General features: G+C 33.3%; 2 protein-coding genes across 9 annotated transcripts; both read right to left on the bottom strand.

Annotated features, from left to right (window-relative positions):
• Positions 1 to 157: 157 nt before the first annotated feature.
• LOC111697964 (E3 ubiquitin-protein ligase RAD18) lies at positions 158 to 7,773 on the bottom strand. The gene is made up of 13 exons (XM_023468154.1): positions 7,718 to 7,773; positions 6,304 to 6,378; positions 5,738 to 5,847; positions 5,301 to 5,380; positions 4,807 to 5,143; positions 3,869 to 4,171; positions 3,598 to 3,698; positions 3,234 to 3,274; positions 2,080 to 2,302; positions 1,738 to 2,023; positions 1,163 to 1,476; positions 937 to 1,058; positions 158 to 669 (listed from the first exon to the last, which is right to left on the bottom strand). The coding sequence occupies exons 1-13, from the start codon at positions 7,769 to 7,771 to the stop codon at positions 250 to 252; spliced, it is 2,466 nt and encodes an 821-aa protein (XP_023323922.1). The 5' UTR covers positions 7,772 to 7,773; the 3' UTR covers positions 158 to 249.
• Positions 7,774 to 8,228: 455 nt separating this feature from the next.
• Positions 8,229 to 18,784, bottom strand: LOC111697963 (broad-complex core protein isoforms 1/2/3/4/5). 8 transcript variants are annotated; one of them, XM_023468145.1, is made up of 8 exons: positions 18,252 to 18,784; positions 17,359 to 17,465; positions 16,597 to 17,107; positions 11,217 to 11,367; positions 10,516 to 10,597; positions 9,632 to 10,242; positions 8,914 to 9,141; positions 8,229 to 8,451 (listed from the first exon to the last, which is right to left on the bottom strand). In XM_023468145.1, the coding sequence occupies exons 1-6, from the start codon at positions 18,328 to 18,330 to the stop codon at positions 10,171 to 10,173; spliced, it is 1,002 nt and encodes a 333-aa protein (XP_023323913.1). In that variant the 5' UTR covers positions 18,331 to 18,784; the 3' UTR covers positions 8,229 to 8,451; positions 8,914 to 9,141; positions 9,632 to 10,170. The 8 variants fall into 8 exon arrangements, with proteins under 8 accessions (XP_023323913.1, XP_023323921.1, XP_023323919.1 ...); XM_023468149.1 differs by lacking the exons at positions 8,229 to 8,451; positions 8,914 to 9,141; positions 9,632 to 10,242; positions 10,516 to 10,597; positions 11,217 to 11,367 and adding exons at positions 14,523 to 14,597; positions 15,119 to 15,494; positions 15,697 to 15,785; positions 15,879 to 15,922; XM_023468153.1 differs by lacking the exons at positions 8,229 to 8,451; positions 8,914 to 9,141; positions 9,632 to 10,242; positions 10,516 to 10,597; positions 11,217 to 11,367 and adding exons at positions 12,037 to 12,143; positions 12,248 to 12,292; positions 12,691 to 12,773.
• Between the last annotated feature and the right edge of the window lie 160 nt (positions 18,785 to 18,944).

Here is an 18,944-nt window from a genome sequence, read left to right as displayed (position 1 = left end):
ACCGTTTTGACGTTTATTGGATACAACCAGACAGACAAAGTATATATATAGAAAGATTGAACAACCCAGTAAAATCAGTCCTACGGGTCCGATGCTCATTTTTACATTGTCAGTGCAGTGCCTTCTGCATATTGTACAACTAGGGGATTAAAGAATATATAATGTGTTTATTATTCAAATATAATCTAACAAAACTTTAAACAGTTTACATATAATATATGTTTCGGTTATTTCAAAAAAATATTTGGACTATTTCCTTTTCCGAGTTTTTCTTCCGGAATCATCAGGTTTTTCTTTATCTTCCTTTCTTGTTCGCTTTCTCAACTCTCTGTTGCCAGATTTCTTTTCTTTCTCTTCTTCTACGTTCTTCTTCTTCTTTGATTTAGTTTCAGTTTTAGTCTCGTTTTTCGTTTTAATTTTATCAACCTTTCTTGATTCAACGTCTTTCTCTTCGTCTGAAGTAAGAAGATCCGTTGCTGCATCAATATGCTGGTTCAGAGTCTCATCCCACTCATTATCCTCATCCAGGTCTATAATAACACTTTCATCCTCACTCCCCTCGTCCAGATCTATGATTTCACTTTCATCCCTCTTCTCCTCTTCTTCAAGAGTTTCATTGGTGTTCTCATATGATGCAAACATATCCTCGGAATCCTGGGAGTAACTGCTCTAGAACAAAATAAATAAATAATAAATAAATAAATAAATAAATGCTATTCACAACAGTATATAAATAAGTGTCAATGATATACAATTTGGTTATACAGGAAATTAATGGATTTCTAATGCACAACAATAACAAGAAAGTATCTCAATGTGTCCAATTCCAATTGTATACCACTGTAAGGAAAACTAAAAGAACAAGATACGTAAACGTTATCTTATGCACTAAATCAATTATTTTTGAAAAACTAACTATCTATACAGAATTCTTACTTTTGAGATATGATCTGTATACTGATCCAGATCATTAGAAAATTTCTCTTCTCCCTTATCTGTGTTCTCAACTCTTTCTTTTCTCATCATTTCACTTGCTTTCATAAATCCGGTACCGTGGCCTGAAAACAGACAAAAAAGGTATTGTTCATTGTACAATGTTTCAGAAGGGTATTTTTCAAAAACATTGCTAAGCTGTAAATAAAGAAAAAAATTCAAAAGTAACCTTTGCTTCCTAATCCCATGTTAACTAAATCTAACAAAGAAGGTTCAGCAACAATCAGAGAGGAATTTTGGGAATCAGTCCCGTCTTGGTCTTGGGAATCAGTCCAATCCTGGGAATCAGTCTCCGGAAGTTTCTCATCATCGCTCTCTACAACTCTATTCCGCTTCTTACTACGAGGTGGGGATTCCCATGGACAAATGAGATCCTCGAGATCAGAGTCTGAATCCATGGAGATCTCAATAGGCTTGGATGTAGATTTTCCACTTGGTTTTTTAGTTTTCTTGAGAATAGGACTTGGGCCAGGTTTTTCAGATCTAAAAAAAAAGAATTATCAATTATTCATATCATCAGTCACGGTAGCTCTCTGGATGGTACTAGAGGTGGATAAAAAAAGTGAAGAACAATTGATCAAAATAGTGCGATATATTACACTGAAATTGCAGAATATTTACATTTTAAGAATTTTTATCCACAGAAGTCTGAACACAGAGCTAAATATTAATCTTATATCGCATTTTGACTTATCTAAATTCGGATTGCATATTTTCCCACCAAAAACATAATCTGAATCTTACTTTAATAAGCATTTATCAAGGTGGATATTGAGATATTTGGCGGGAACTAAAGTTTGGCAGACTGGACAAGGATGTTTATCTTGCTGCTGAGTTCGTTCTACGCTCAGTGCCAGGCTTTCTTTTATACTCTTGGTCTCCTCTCGCGACGGTTTACGAGAATTCCCGCCTTTTTTCCGGGACACGGCAGAGCCTCGTGGATTTGCGAGTGGGGGACCAAAACTGGTTTTAGGACTGAACGATGTATTCTGTATCATGGTGAACGATTCTTTGTCTAATACCCTTTCATCTAAATTGAATTAAATGTTAGAAAATTTAATTCTTGATATTATTTATAAATACTACCTGTTTTTAGATCGGATAGTTTAGGACTTGAAAATGTTCTTAGAGATTCCGACTTCAGTTCTAATTTTGATGTTCCAGGTTTAGGTTCAGGTTCGGGGTTTGATGATCTAGGCTCTGCTGATTTGAATGGCTGAGATTTAGGTTGAGGTTTTGAGCTGTAAGCGTCTAGAATAGCTTCATCGACATCAATAGGATCCAAAGGTGTGAACAAATCTATATTTTCCTGCACCCATATTTACCAATTATTTTATTTTGAAATATTTCAAGACAAAGAAAGTCGACAACAAAAATCAAAAAAATAATATTACAGGAAATGTCAAACTAAAGGACGGTTTTCATGATTTTTTTACTCTTTTGGCCCTTTAGTAATAATTTATTATACGAGGAATGATCAATAAGTTTCGCTAAAATTTTCCTATATGTACTAGAAGTCTCAGCTCTAAACTTTTTATTTTAAGTTCACTTCATTTATACCGGATACATTTTTGGCCCGGTTGGCGTCAAATAGATTGTTGTTGTGATGTAAGAAGGGTTTTCCTAAAGGTGATAAGCTTCTTTGTCACAGCAATATCTAGAATATTAACCAGAGAAAGGAGACACATTGACAGCTTGGTTATCAAAAAAATGTTATTAGACCATGCAAAAACCAAGCAGAACTCTTTAAACATGATCCAGAACAAATTAAAAGGATTTTATAAATTATAATGAGGGTTTAATGAGGTTAAGAAGAAAAAAATTAATATTTGAAGGATCATGGCATATCTGGGCGGGAAAATACCATTCATACCCTAAAAATTGTTCAAAATATTGCGAATTGTTCAAACCAAACTAGCAAGAATTCAAGAAGTTTGTTTGCCAGATAGCTTGATATATGCTTTTACATTGTAAACGAAGTTGTAAAGCAAGATTTGAAAATGACAAAGATCTGGGTTAAATTTTTCCCAAAGTCTCTGACATAGGACCAAAGGGATTACATTAATCATGGATCTTAAATGTAAATCAAAACCAGAAAAATCCTCAAAAGTGCTTCATACATTCAATACTCAATCTCTTTTTGTTTTTGTTTCCTTGTATATAATATATACCTTTTGTATATAATAAAACGAACAAAAAACGTTTATCAAGTGGAGATTTGTTTTATAACTGGGGGTTTCCTTGTTCTTCTTTTTTGTTGATTCAATGACAGCCAATGATCCTGAAAACAATGGAGAATTTAAGGTAAATCTTTGATGTAAACCTGAGTTCTAAACAAGGAGTACAAAAGGAACTTCCACAAAATATGAGCATAATAGTTTTTGGGAGGAATGTAAGCAAACTGGGCAGCACTGTGTGTGATTCCATCCCCCCCAGGAACTGCAGTACATTTTGTTTTATGGGAGTTCTTCTTATGGTTCTATATAAATATAATTTAGGTTTAGTATTTTTCTCTCTAAAATTGTTAAAGCTTCCCTTATCGAAGTATTTCATGATAAAAAAACAAATTTAAAATAAAAAAATTCTCTAAAATGTATGAACTACCTGTTCTCAGTTTCGTTGTTTCTATTAAAGAGATAAAAGCAGATTGGTTCTCTTGAATGTATTGCCGTTGTTTTGCTTCAATACTTGCACTATCAGTATTCCTGGATAAAAAAAAGGAATTAAACATATCTAACATCAATATTTTGCAGGACTGATGTATGTAGACAAACAGGAAAATGAAAAGAATAAAAAAGTAAGGGGAATTAATGAAAATAAATAATAGGTTTGGTTCCAAATAATGAAAAAAATTATATTTAACAAACTGTAATACCTGTCGTATTGGAGTAAGGAATGGTTTCCAATCCCTTTCTTCTCCGCTGCCTCTTCCCTCTCAACCTGCCGCAGTATCTCGCGAGTAGAGCGAGGACGCTCCTGATCACATTCTGAGTTGTAGAGCAGCGTATACTTCTGGTGCCGTTTAATCAACGCTCTCCTGTCCCCCTTGACATCCAGCCCCACCTCCTTGCAGGTCTTCTTCAGCTGGGTGTCCTTCATCAGGGCATAGACAAGCTTAGGCAGGGGTTTAAGCTTCTGAACCGGTTTCTTAGGAAGAACCGGTATATTCTGACAGGTACTGAACACAAAGTGTTTTCCACGTAAAACAAGGTTGAGAGAACGGTATATTGCCTACAACAACAACCATGCTCATCAACATCCGAACCGATTGTACGGTTCGTATGTTCAAATTCACGGCGGCTGAGCTGAGTAAGCACTCCCTACCTCAGAGTCAGGTATAAATGGAATTGCAAAAGTAATTTCAAGTAATCCTCCATTTAGATGTGTGGTTTACAACTTTTATCGCAACAGACAACAAAATTGGGATCTATTGTTGTTTTTCCTTCTGGAAAAGTGTTAAATTCCGGCAATTTCCTTAGTTAATTTTGGAAGTCACTTTTAAATTGAAAATGATCCATGCTAGGATATGTCATTTATCTTTTATATAACGATGGTTTAATGAAAACCTTGTGAATCGGACATGTCACTTTAAAAATAAAGGGCACTTGAAAACTTGTCTGCATTCCTTTTAGATAAAATGGTTTCAATTCAACCAATCTATCTAAGTTGTCGGAAAATCCGCAAATTAAAATTGTAAGTATCCTGAAAAAAAAATGAAAATTGTCACCCTGCAACATTTTCCCTCTCAAAAGACTTTTATCAATAAAAAAGGCTAGATGTTTTGAATAGATAAGTTCTGGAAAACCCCATTTCCTAAGATGCTGTGACAGATTGGTGGTTGGGACTTGCACACTGCACACAGGACAGGTGGATTTAGTACGGTGCTCCGTAGAACTAGATTTACTCGGGTGCTCCGTAGAACTAGATTTACTCTGATGCTCCTTGGAACTAGATTTACTCTTATGCTCCGAAGAACAAGAATTACTCTGGTGCTCCGTAGAGTCTACACCGTTCCTGGAAGGAACCTGAGACTCACGGAGAGGGGAGAAGGTGTCAATCTTAGCCTTCTCCGTCCTACGCTCAGGAGAAGGTTTTGAATCTGGTGGTTTCAGCTCTACTGAATTCAAATCTCTAGGAAGTTTCTTTTTCTCTGATGGAAAATGCATAGTTTTATCTTTGAAATCAAAACAATTAACGGGGTATACTGTATCAAAAAATGTAAATTGATAAATAGTGATAAAGTCAACATTTTGTTCACTTGAAAATAGAAAATTTGGTATTTTCTAATAAAAATTGATTTTCCGTCCCTGGCTGAGTGATTAATGATTCTAAAGATGAAACCAGATCACGGAGAAGTCCTGCACTCTCATCTATACTCTTATTCGTCCTGTACATAGAGTTCAAGTTTAATTTTTCTGAAAGAGGGGGGGAAAGATGTTCAATGCTCTGGAGTCTTTCCCCCAGTCCAGCGAAAAAAACCTTAACAAATAGGTTATTGAAGGTTGGAATGAATAAAAATATACCCCTAAAGGATTGTTTAATATTTATGGAGATTTGAGAGGAAAAGATTAACATTCTTGGAAAAGAAGAAATTAAAAAATTCAAATATAAGTTTTATTGAAACCCATTACACCTGAACAAATTTTTTTAAACTTTCAGATTAATCCAGATCTATTTAAACTTGTTCGGATATTCGTAGATTTTAAGGTTGTGTAGTGTACAAGTGTACACTGTATAGCTGTACCTGAGTTGTCCGTCTGTTGTTAGTGTACCGCACTGCGGACACTGTTGTTTAAACAGAAGGTATTTTCGAATACAAACACTGCAGTACGTATGACTACAACCAGTTATAACCTAAAATATAATATATTTATTGCTAAGAAACATATTAGATTTTTAGTTATTTATAAAATATAGAAAGGGGTCTTTCGAATTATTAAGAGGGTGATTTAGGAATGGCAAAAAAATATATTATATGGATATGTTTTATTTAGTCAATTATTTTGTACAGGGTTATTCACAAAGAATAAGACTTAAATGACAACCCACATATTGATTCTAACAATCTGAGGGTTGAAATTAATCTAAGTCTTGAATAAAGTCTTTTTATGAAATATTAAATGATTTGTCAAATGAAAAAACTAGTTTACAGCTTTAGGGAACCATGTATTTCAAGAAAAACATTGATTAAATTCTGCACAGTCGTCTCTGAAGTCTCATGCTTTGGGAGCAACCCTGTATCTCAAAATATTTAATAAATACTAAAAAGAGGGACAGAAACGCCATGAAAACCTAGTTAACGATAATTACCGGATTCTCGAATGGATCATAGCAAATTGTACAGGTTAGCGCTGTGGCTAGGCGAGCCAGGGCAGGTACTGTAGTCTAGACAACAGATATTTTATTCATCATTTTTGATACATTGAAAACTAGAAAACTCTGAAATAGGAAGACGACTTTAAAACTCAAATTATGACTTTAAGCAGTCCGATGAAAATGAGACCCAGCAATTGTGCAGTGTAACTTGACCCATTTAAATCAACATGTGATTTAAAAGGTTATTAGTAAAAATTGTTGCTTTGTAAACGCATGAAATAAATTTAATTATTACTTTAATGTCGTCTTCCTAAGTTCCTATTTCACAGTTTTCTGGTTCTTACCGTAGTTATAAAACATGTTTATGAAGAGCTAATTTTTAACCCCAACATCATATGTTTTAATAAATAAATTGATCAAAGAAAATATAGGGGTATAAGCACTAGGACGGAGGGAAATGATTATAAAATTTTATGGCAACAAATTTACAAATTGGGAGGTTGTATCTAATAAAAAACTTTTCCCAAATTTTTTAAAATTTTCTTCATAAAATAATTACTTTCCCATAAATTCTTTTTAATTATGATTTTTGAGCTCAATTTTTATCTTTGCTAATTTCTGATTTGTTCTTTTTAGACAAAACCTTTATCACACAAAGTGGGAAGAGGAGGCATTTGCCGATTGTTTTAAAAATTAGAAATAGACAGCGCTACTAAAAAAAGGATTTTTTCCGGTTGACATTTTGCCACTTGGATTCCGTGGATTCGGATCCAGGGATCCAAAATATTGTGGATCCAATGAATCCACATTATTAGCAAGGGTTTCAAATTGTTTTCTTGTAAAAATCTTTGTTTTTGTAACACACAAAAACTATTTATAAAAATGTTATATCGTTTCGCAGTGTTCTAAAGATTTTGGACAGAAATTTTCTCTTTATCTAGAAGGTTCATGCCTTTTCAGATTTAATTTTGACCCTAGCTTTAGCGAGGGACAAAATATAATCTAAAAAGGTGAGAACCTTCGAGACATGGAGAAAATTTAAGTCCAAAAACTTTGTAACAAGTCGTGCCTAAATAATAGCATTAAAGATAATTTTATGAAACGCTTGTGTACTTGTCTAATTTCAATTGCTATTTCTAGATAAAATAAGCTTTAAAACAAAGCATACTTGACTTCTGCTTTGTTTTAAATTTCAAATGAAAAAAAAATATTTTCGAAATATCCTTAATTTTTTTTGAGAAAACCGGGAACCAATCAAAACCTAATGTACAGCTAATTTAACTTTATATAGACGTTTATTATGAAATTCACGATGAGGTGAGGAAGAATGATAAAGTAGGCAATAGTTTCATAAAATGCTTTGAAGGAAGGATTGTTGTTTTTTTTTGTTGAGAAGTTGAATAAATTCCTTGAGGTGCCGAGATATTTCCAACTGCGGCTTTAATTCATCATCTTCCGACATTTTTATCTGAAATAACGGATTTATAATATTTTTTTTTTATTTTATAAAAAATAAAAAATACAGGTACATACATTAAAAATTTGATTTTCAGAGAAAGAGGTTTATTTTTTACAATTCTGAATACTTGAATACAGTGCAAACACATGCTCAATTGGTTTTTAAAGAGTGATGATATTTTTTCTAAAGTTTCAAACTTCTAATAAAACAACAGATTTGATGGTCAAAATATACTTTCTCAAGTATTTTCAATGCATTTTAAGATTTTATAAGAAATCCATAGAAAAAAAATCAAAAACATCTGTTTGATGATATTTTTGACTCTAAAAATTAACCAAAAGCCCAATATGGACAGTAGACATTGAAAACTTAGAAATAAAAATAAATTCAGGTACATACATTACAAATTTAATTTTCAAAGAAATCCTCATTATAAACATTAAAAACATTAAAAACAGAATGAATTTTCAAAATTTTTTCTGACAATACAAGAAAAGAGTACAGCATGACAAAATAATTTTAGAGATAAAAAGTTAAAGCGCGAACGTGACTAGAAAAGGTTGGGATTGGTATATCCTCACATCCTTTTAATTGTTAGAAAACAACTTGATCACATATTTCAGGTTTAATTGATTGATTTAAAGGTGAAGTGACTGCATTTCCATCCTGACCTTGTAGAACGCCTAAAAACAAGATTTGTTTTTATATAACGCCTGATAAATAAAACAGAGTTTATAGAACTAGTTTGTAAAAAAAAGTCCTAAGCAACATTTCTTAATTAAAAGAAAATAATAGGACAGCGAAAACTTTTTTGTTTTCTGGTTTTTTCTAGATATAGACTAAACAATCTCTATCCCAGTTGGAAGGATGGGGGGAGGGACTTCACATTTTTAAAAATGCATTGCACGATTAGATTAGGTTAGAAGACGTTCAAATGGGTGTTAAAAAAATCAAAACTAGTCCATAACCTTTTAAAAACATATTTGAAAAGCAAATAATGGATGTAAAACATGTGTCACGTGCTAATAATAGTCAAAATAAAGTATTTAATTTTAAACTATTCATTTATCTCAACTAGAAAGACAAAAAGGGGGGGTCCAACCCGACCGGGACATGGTTAAGAATAAGTTAGCATATGATTTGACCTTATATTGATCTAGCTGTACCCACTCACTCTTCAAGCAATCCTCAAGACAAACTGGACATTTTGGTCTGGATTCAGAACCATGTTTTAAACTTCTATCTAAGCAGTCTCTACAGATGATACAGCTGCAGTGTAAGTGTGTGATGAGGTCGGTATCTGCCAAATCTTCCAAGCAGATATTGCAACACCTGCAACCCTCCAATCCCATTTCAGCTTCTTCTTCAGCAGCCTACAGGAAGAAAATTTTCTTCCTTTTATCCCAACAATTAGTAGAATTTTTATTTAAGTTTGTTGTATAAAAACTGTAATTTCAAGTTCTATTTATAGAGTAGCATGTCCCGATTCATAACGGTACCCTTTAAGCCTTAGTCTAATAAAAGATGTATGAGATATACTTACAGCTGGAAATTGATTGGTTTCTCTGCAACCGGTGATTTATTGAAGAGTTTGTGTGAATTTAACATATTTTAAGACAAAAAACCGTCAATATCTTTATCATTGCTATAGATTAGGTAGGGAACCGTTGAGAATCGGACATACTGAAACAGCTCCAACTGGAATTGAACATTAAATGCAACTAATTGATCAATGTTAAAACAACAAAAAGTAATACAACCTTAAGGGAAGGGGAACATGTTTTCAAGAAGGAAGGATGTCACTTATAGAGACTTTGAAAGGATTTAAAACAATTTAGCAATTCGCTAAAGATGAATACAAACCTTGAGATTTTGCGATATTTCCAACTCGGACTTAAATTCTTTCGACATATTTATCTGAAATTTCGCATTCAAATCTTAATTTTTTTTTCCTGATACAGGGATACATCACAAATTTTCAGAGTACGTGAATTATTTTTATGTTACAAAGCTGTACGATGTGAACAAACACAATCTAACACACACATTTAGCTAATGATGCTCAATTTGTAATACAAAAATAATTTTTCTTTTAAATTTTCAATCGTTTCATAAAGCTATAACATAAAATATAAAACTTTAGGGGCCTCTTACAGTGGAGGTCTGAGTCAGTAAGATAAGATATCGATAAAACAACATTTTTGTAACTAAAAATTTTCAATTAAGAGCCGCGTCATGGAAACTTAACAGAATGAGTTTTCTTAAATGTTTTCTTACAATACTTATATATTTATATTTGTAGGTCTTGAGAAAGATTCCAAATTAAACTAAACTAACTGTTACAGAGGATCCCAGAAAGAGGTTAATATTCAGAATGAAGTTTCAAAAATAATCTGATTGATTTAAAGAAGAAGTGACTGCAGATCCATCCCGACCTTGTGAACCATCGCCAGGTGTCTCTTTAAGTTTGAAATCTAAAATAAAGATGTTTGAATAAGATTTCAGCATCATGTAAATTGTAAGTGATATTAAAACAGAGGTTAGCTTAAGTTTATTTAACCAAACACCCCTCAAATGTGAATAATTTTTTTAAAACTTTTTGATACTTTTCTCCAAATAAAATACATTTTTTTGGCCGAAAAAAAGATTTTCACCCCATTGAATGAAACCTTTCCGATATAATGATGAAAAAAGTAAATTTTGAGGAGGGGGAGGGGGGGGGGGCACGAAAAAAATAGTTTGTGAACCTTGGATTGTACTTTTCCACAGATAGGACAGTCTGTGAGTCCTTTGTGCACCTCCATATGATGAGACAAACCTCCTTTACTTCTAAAATAAAAGAAATGTTTAAAGAAAGATTTGAATAATTCAACAACATTTAACCCATAATTTTTTTGTCAATTTAATTTTTCCTTTTTTTAATAAACGTAAAGCACGCACATTAATACCGACTTTAAGGAAGTGTAAGCGTAAATTCAAGTGACCTTCCAACCTCCATGAAAAGATGGCAATGTCTAATTCACAACATTTCCCTAATGAATTAGATATCAATATTTATCATTTTGAAAACGTTGATTATTTTCAATTGTGATTTCTTTACAAAAGTGGGTTGCATAATTTTATTGCAGAAAACAAAGGAAATATCAGAATTAAATACACAGGAAACCGGCAATATTTTTCAGAATATAGATCAAATGTTTCAAGAGTACCGTTATAAAGCGGGAATTTCCCTTTTTGCATGAAGGGTCACTTGAAATCACGCTTAAAGACCCTTTCGGAACTTTTTTGGGGTGATAATGGAAGAAAAGGAATAGTTTGTTTTATCAATAAAAGGAATACTTTTAAAGAAGAAAACACAAAAATATTTAAACAATTCCTAGAGGAAACAAATATTTTGTTCTTAAACGGAAAAAATGTTAAGAAAGTAAAAAAAGTCGTTTTTTTTTACCTAAATTGCTTCCCACAGTTTAAGCAAGTAAACTCCTCCCCTAGTTCATCATACCCGGAGAAATCCGAACCTCTCCTTTGGAAGGTTGAACCCGGAGAAAAATCACTTTGTATCCGTCCTGACGAGAGTGCATAGTAATCATCGTCAAATCCTGAAAATATCAAGAAATGTGAAAATAAACTTATATCTTTACCAGATGTTTTAGAACATTACAAACATATCGTAAATTTATATATAAAAAAACAGCCGAAACACTTTCATGAACACAACAAAATCCTTCTATAAATAATAGTTTTAACTTGTTTAAATTCTTTTTTAAAAACCTGTTCAGCCTCTCACTGTGGTACGTAGGTGTATTCGACAAACCGACCCAGGTTTACGGACTGTACTCGGAAAAAATCAAAAAGTTCCGATGTGAGGTGAGTCAGCAATCACTTTATCTCAGAAATCTTTTTCAAAATCACCAATTCTTTCCTATTATGTGGAACTGGGTTCAGACGTCTATAAATATTTACTTTCTAGTATTTAGAGTTTAGACTCTTTGGACAAAAATATAACTAAATTTTAAGATTATATTTTGATATATTTCAAACCTTTATAAATTCTCGAGATCTAATGTTGAAAATATACTTTGTACAGAAACAAATATAAATACTTTGTATTTTGAAAAATCACTTGAACACTTGTACCATAGGAAAAGTACAGCAGAACCATCTGGTACATAACGCATCCAATCTTGGTACATGGATTAGGCCCTAATACACAGTACATAAATCACAGTTCTGCTCGTACATAAATCTTGTGAACTGCTCGAGTGCCGAATGCCGAGCCGGTATATCTATTTTGTGAGCTGTTCTACTGCCGAGCCGGTATATCTATTTTGTGAACTGTTCTCCTATGTCTATTTAGAGTTCCAACTGTCGCAAACTGTCAATGGTGTAAATTTTAAAAAAAATTAAAATTTTACAAGCCGATAAAAATATTAATTTAAATATAATTAATATTTTAGTAATATTTTTAACGTTACACTCCTGGTAGCTGCATATATTACATGTTGTTAATCCGGCGTGAAACTTCTAAACATAACTTATTTAATCTAAATGATTGCAGTCGTGCAATCTTAATTCAGAAATCAGGATGCTGGGAAACTTGTTAATATCTAATAATAAAAATAAATGCATGTGTCTGCCAAAAGGTAATGCAAAGGGGACAGATCTTGCATGTTTTCCCCCAACATTCAAAAATCTGTTTGAAAACTGGATAAAATTCTTACCAAACATTAAAAAAATCTATTAAAAAATTTGTCGTCGTCATAAAATAATTTCCTATAATAACCCTTCCCTGGAGACCTGTACGACACAACCCCCCCCCCGCACTATGATTTCAAAATTTATAATCTCGAAAAATAGGATAAAGACAAAATAAAAATATACAGCTTTTCGAAAAATGGGATGATTAAGTTTGATTAGGTTTCCTTGTGACTGATTATAGACTCTGGATGAGTAAAGGATTTCTCACAGATAGTACAGGTATACAGGGGGAACATCAAGCTGTAGCCTACAAACATTCAACCAATATACTTTTAATCATTAAAACATAACTTATCAAAACTTAAAAAAAACAACGCCAGAACAAGGTATTGTATTATCAGATCGCATGGAAACATCATCTTACTTCTTAACCATAATATTCCAAACATCATGTTTTATTAGAATATATAAACTCAATATCCAAATCTACAATCTCAATATACAAATCAAATAGAAGAGTAAAACAGAAACAAGGATTTTCATAGAAATACTATCAAACATTTACATGATAAAAATGATATTTTTGACGCCAAGCTCTCAACTTATAACACTAGCAGCATTTTCTAAATATCTGAAAAAAAGTATCTTTCATAAAAAGATATAAAATAAAATATTTTTATTAAGATTTTTTGCATTTTTTATTCCATATAATCCTCAGTTGATATATTCACAGACTCAAACCCATCATTCACGTGAATCTTCATATGTCTTCGTAAATGAGCTTTTCTAGACATCACTTTCCCGCAGACAGGACACGCAGTTTCCCCGTTGTGAATTCTCATGTGATGTGTTAAACTTGAACGACAAGCGAAGGATTTGCCACAGAGATTACAGGAGTTTAAATCCAAGTTGTAATCCGCGAAAGGGTTTTCGTCCCAACCTAAAACATGGGAAAGTACACTTACAACAAGTTTTAAATCCTTTTTTACAAATGGTTGCAGATCAGATGTATATCATAATAAAAAGATCAAAAGAAAAATACAATTTTCATTTATTATCATAACGAATAGAAAGCTCACATTGTGTTATTTAGTTCCAGGAATAATTTGTACGATATAACATAAATTCGTCCTGTTTCAGTGACAGAACGTTTTATCGCAAAGGTGATGAATAACTTTACATTTAGAAATAACAAATATTTCAAAAATAGAAAATTCAACAATAGTTCGTGTTTCCAGATAATATCATCAAATTTTGATTTCGCGGTTTTCTTCCACTTTTCACTTATTCCGTTGTCTGCGCATGAGTTCTTAGATCCGTGTTGTGCGCAGGTTCTGAATGTTCGTTCTTGATGTGTCTGTTTAAACTACTAACTGTTCCCATTATTTTACTGCACACCTTACACACAGTCTCCCCAGTGTGAAACTAAGGACAAAAACAATTTTTAAAATTTTGTTGATAAATAAAAATGCTGAAGGTCCGGTGAAAACTAAAATGCTTATGTCAACCCTTTTCAAGAATTCTATTTATATTGATATTTCTTTGACTATTATAAACAATATGAAGTTAAAACATTTTTTGAAAAAAAATCTAAAATTAATTCTTGTCTTTTCCTTTTTGTGATTGTACCAGGCTCCGCCGTTAGAGAATACTTTATTACAAATATCACAGAACCACGTAGGTTTTGACAGCTCAGACCAAGATGGCGGAATATTTCCATCCGCCCACCTAGATTCCTCCGCCCAGGCAGCTGGAGCTTTGCCTTTCCACCCTGCAATACCAAACACAAACATCAATCTCCAACATAATTTTTATCAAATCTGTTAAAAATACTATTATTCTAGGTTTAAAAAAAGTGTTTCAATACATGTTTAAATACTATATTATCGAATTTTGATATTTACACAAGATAAGGTGAATCACACTTGGGACGAATGCTGCATTTTCATGTGTCTATACAAATTACTCCGAGTAGATTCCACTTTTCCACACACTTCACATGCAGTCCGACCGTCATGAAAAGGGGTATGATTCTGCAAACTGTTGGAAGATGCAAACATTTTGCCACAAATATTGCAGGAAAACTCCTTCGTCTTTGGCAAAGGATAGGTTGGATAAAACCATTCACCACCTGATTAAAAAAAAACTGTAATAGAAAAGAAAAAATATTTTGAAAGTACGAGTTTTAATTACAAAAATTGTGTACATCAAATTTATTTATTACAGTAAAAATATAGTTACATCACAGGTGACTAGTTTTTGTTGAAAAGAGCACATATAAGTTTGACTAGACTTATTGAAAAAACAGTAAGTTTCATAATTTTCTTCTGTGCATGACAAATAGAGGGAAATGTCGTTGTTTTTCTAACCGTGTTAAATGCTGCCAATTTCCTTCTTCGCCTCTTCTATAAAAGTCACTCTCATAGAGAAATCAAGATTGAACATAATAAATTTTATAATAGAAAAAAAGGATATCTTCGCCATACTTGCTTGATTGACAGTTATCGGGTATACAACTTTTGAATATAGTCACTTGAAATATGTTGGCTCTTAAAGGCAAGTTTTTGAAAAAGTAAAATGAAAAAAAAAAACTGTTTTTAGTGTAACAATATCATGAGACTGTACTATAGTGCACTAGTGAACTCGGCTGACCTAAGATCAAATCAAAATGGTTGTCTGGGGAGCAGTGCTCTAGTTAACTCGGCTAATCTAGGATCAATACCAGAACTGTTGTTTCTGCAGCAGTGAACTATTGAACTCGGCTGATCCAGGATCTAGATTTGTCACTGAAGGAGTGCACTAGTGAACTTGGCTGATCTAGGATCAAGGGTCTAGAATTGTTGTCTCTAAAGGAGTGCACTAGTTAACTCGGCTGATCTAGGATCAAGACTAGAACTGTTGTCTCTGAAGGAGTGCACTAGTGAACTCGGCTGATCTGGGATCTATATTATGTACTGTTTTGAGGTGGCGCCTGTAGTGCTGTACACGACTCAGTGTTGTACCGCATAGTTCACAAGTCGTGTTTATTCTGATCGAATAGAACGTAGAAAATTGTTAACCATCAAATTATCGGTTCAATTTATTTAGATTAAAAAAACTTATCAGATGCTTTACGGTTACATAAAAGGAAAGTGAAAAATTTCCTCGCCAAACTTCCTCTAAAACGTTATTTTCCATAAAACCGATATTTTAACTTCTAATAATAAATAAATAAATAACGTCCGTATTCCCTATGAATTGGTTTATGCTGGGCCAAACTCCCCTCGTTCCGAAATTCTTTTCCGCACGTTTCACATGTAAACAAACCCTCATCATCCTTCTTCAATCAATTAATCAAAGTTAATTCCTCTGGAAAATTTTTATGAAAAAAATAATGATTTCATAAAATTAATTGCTTAATTGATTGTCCTGCCTTGCCCTCCTCCAAGTCGGGTTGAAGCAAGGTTTGCCAAATTCCTGCAAAATTCAAAATTGAGATTTTGCAACAAATAATTTTTGCATTAGGAAGTGAACATTTAAAGAATCGACTTATTGCTATTGCTAGCAGCAAGAATAAAAATGTTCAAATTCTAATAAATAAATTAAATAAAAAAACAGAAGGCAAAACAGGACTAGACACAAACGTGAAATAAATATCTAAAATCTAATTTCTCCGACATAGAACTGATTCCCCTCCTTCTGCAAAGGTTCTTGCAAAATCGTCTGAATCGTCGATGCCGCCGATTTCTTTGAGAAATTGGAAGCGTGCGTCAGATCGTCGTAATCCTAGATGTTTCACAAATCCGACGAGATATTATATAAAGTACGCGAATAATTAAATTTACTAACCATGCACGAAAATAAGTACTAATCATTTTATTTTATTTTTAAATGGGACATTTTCAGACATTATTAGCAAGAAAAAAAAGAGAATCAATATCTATATAACGATTTACACCTTGAACTCGTATCTTAAAAGCAAGGTATCTTCATTTATTTCTAAAATAAAGTATTTATTGTTTTGCTGGTGCTAATGGTTTAAGGAATTACTTGTTGTTGGAAGTTTTAAAAAGTGGCAAATCTTTTTCTTTGAAAATGAAAACCTGGTGAATGAATGAAAATGTCCTCTTTGAATGAACTTCTGTACTAACCTTGTCCATCAGGATGATGTTCCGGATCCACTCCATCAGGTACAGCTAGTGCTCCCTCCTCATACCCTCCTCCATATCCATCTCCTGCACCAAGATCCAGTTCTCCTCCTCCTCCTCCATCCTCGTAGCCCAGGGCAGGTTCATCATATGGGTCATCATTCACGTCGATAACTTCTTGTTTAACAGGTTCGTTTTCTCTCTGACTAGAGGCGGAAGGGATGTGATGGCGTTTGGGAGCTGGGGCGGAGGGAACATCTGCCGGAGGCGGACGTTTTTTCTTTACAACAGGTACATTGGGCGGAAGTGTGGTGGAATCTTTGGACTGTTCACTTTGATCATCTGCATTGTCTGTTAATCCGCGAATTTTTAAGGATTCCGCGGATTTTAGAAATGAGTTGAGCTGATCCTGGGCTACGTTAACTTCCCCGTTGTACATAAATTGTAGAAGTGAGTGAAGGTCGTCGTACCGAATATCCCGGAGAACTATGATGGGATGCTGACAAGGGTTCCCCTAAATAGTTAAACATTTCATAAGTTTAACATAAATTTAACAGATTAGAAAAATTTTAATGTTTTTTTTAGTTTGATGAACATGAAACAATCAATTGTGCAGTCTAACCATACCCATTTCAATTCATAATTTGATTTTCAAGCCAATTTAAAAATCATTTGTTTTATTTCCACATCATATACACTGAATAAATGTAGTCTTCCTAGTCCACAATTTTATGTGCCCCACTGTAAAACATCCTTCATTTCTACCTTTAGAAGCTCTCTGAAGTATGGACTGCACGCTGAAAGAAGCATTTTGTGCGCTGAAAGTCGTCTTCCTTCCACTCCCAGGGTGACATCAACGAAATCGCTCTCTCCTAATTGAAGAAATAATGAGAGATGTGTAGGAGTTAATTGTGTGAGAGAGGTGGATTGGATACTTGATCAAAATATCTACAATAATTTTAGTTTTTAAATTCTTTAATAATTGTAAGAATTGTATGGTTCAAGAGTGACTTATATTCAAGAAGAACTATGTATAGGACGTAATTATCTAGGAACTCCATTTACACAGCGGCATATCCGATTCAAAACTGTACATTTTAAAACTTATAAAAGAATGAGAAAACGATTGTGTTTTACTATCTAGAAAAGTAATTAATTCTGACAGTTTCCTACTTTACATTTTCTACTGAATAAACGAACAATTGTGACTTCTAAAGAAAACAATTTAATTCAAAAATTGAAAAAATACAATTGTGAATCGGCCATACAACTCTTGAATTAGAGGGTTACTTGAAATTACATATACATCATCATAACTTGTAAAATATGAGGATCCCTAAATTAAATAAATAAGACTTCTGCCTTTAAAGTAAAGTCTTTCAATGGCTTGTTATATGATTTGGAAAATATAGAATCAAGTTTATAAAGTAACAGTCAATATCAATTCCGCTCTGTCGTCTCTGTAGTCTCATCTTTTGGGGCTATTCTTAATCAACATTAAAATGGTCGATCCGATGACGTTTCCGTCCGAATTATCTATCTATCAGATAAGAATCTTGCATGAGACATCTAACGGCCAAACTATCGTCACCGAAAGTACATCATTAGGACGGACCTTGATCATACCTTGTTGGAAAAGAACGGCCTCTGTATATTACCTAGTAAGCTCTCAAATGCCGTGACAAGATGTGCCTGGTAATTATTCCATTTCAAGGAAAACCGCTGATCCGTCCCCATCCTTATACTAGACCATTTATTCTCTGAAATATAGATATAAACAAATCAAAGAAACTATCAGATAATAAAAGAAATTATTTCAACGTAATTTTAAACTTTGAAAATACTTAAACAACTACTCTAAAAATAGATGACAGAGATATTTAAAAGAAGAAATCGTCCGAAAGCGGAGTGTGGCTTTCAACATCACAGAAGAGCAAGAAAATGGTCAAAATCATCGAAGAAAGGCCAATGTTCTACTCAACGCCTTCTAGTGAAAGGTTTATAGATAAATTTTTATGAAAAATTAGTTAGTTATAATAGGGCAAAATTAAAGATATTTGTTTATGTTAAATAATTCATGATACGAATGATACTAGTACATGGATGAAAGGATAGAATACAACTGGGCAGATGAGAGCGGGTCTGCACGGATGACTGGTTAGGTGTAGGATGCCCGGATGACTGGTCCACTGGATNAACTTACTTTGTTTTGAAGAAGAAATAGTAGAATGAATAAAAGTGTTGGTTGGGTATCGACCCAGCTCTCTCTCTCTCTAACCCCCGGCCTCCGGAGTGGGTGAATTATACATCCACACTCCATCCCACTCTCATACACGGATATAACCCTGCAC

Source organism: Eurytemora carolleeae, unplaced genomic scaffold (assembly GCF_000591075.1).
Source record: "Eurytemora carolleeae unplaced genomic scaffold, Eaff_2.0 scaffold111, whole genome shotgun sequence".
NCBI lineage: Eukaryota > Metazoa > Arthropoda > Copepoda > Calanoida > Temoridae > Eurytemora > Eurytemora carolleeae.
Note: the sequence above shows the minus strand (reverse complement) of the source record. Positions and strands in the feature narration are given on the sequence as shown.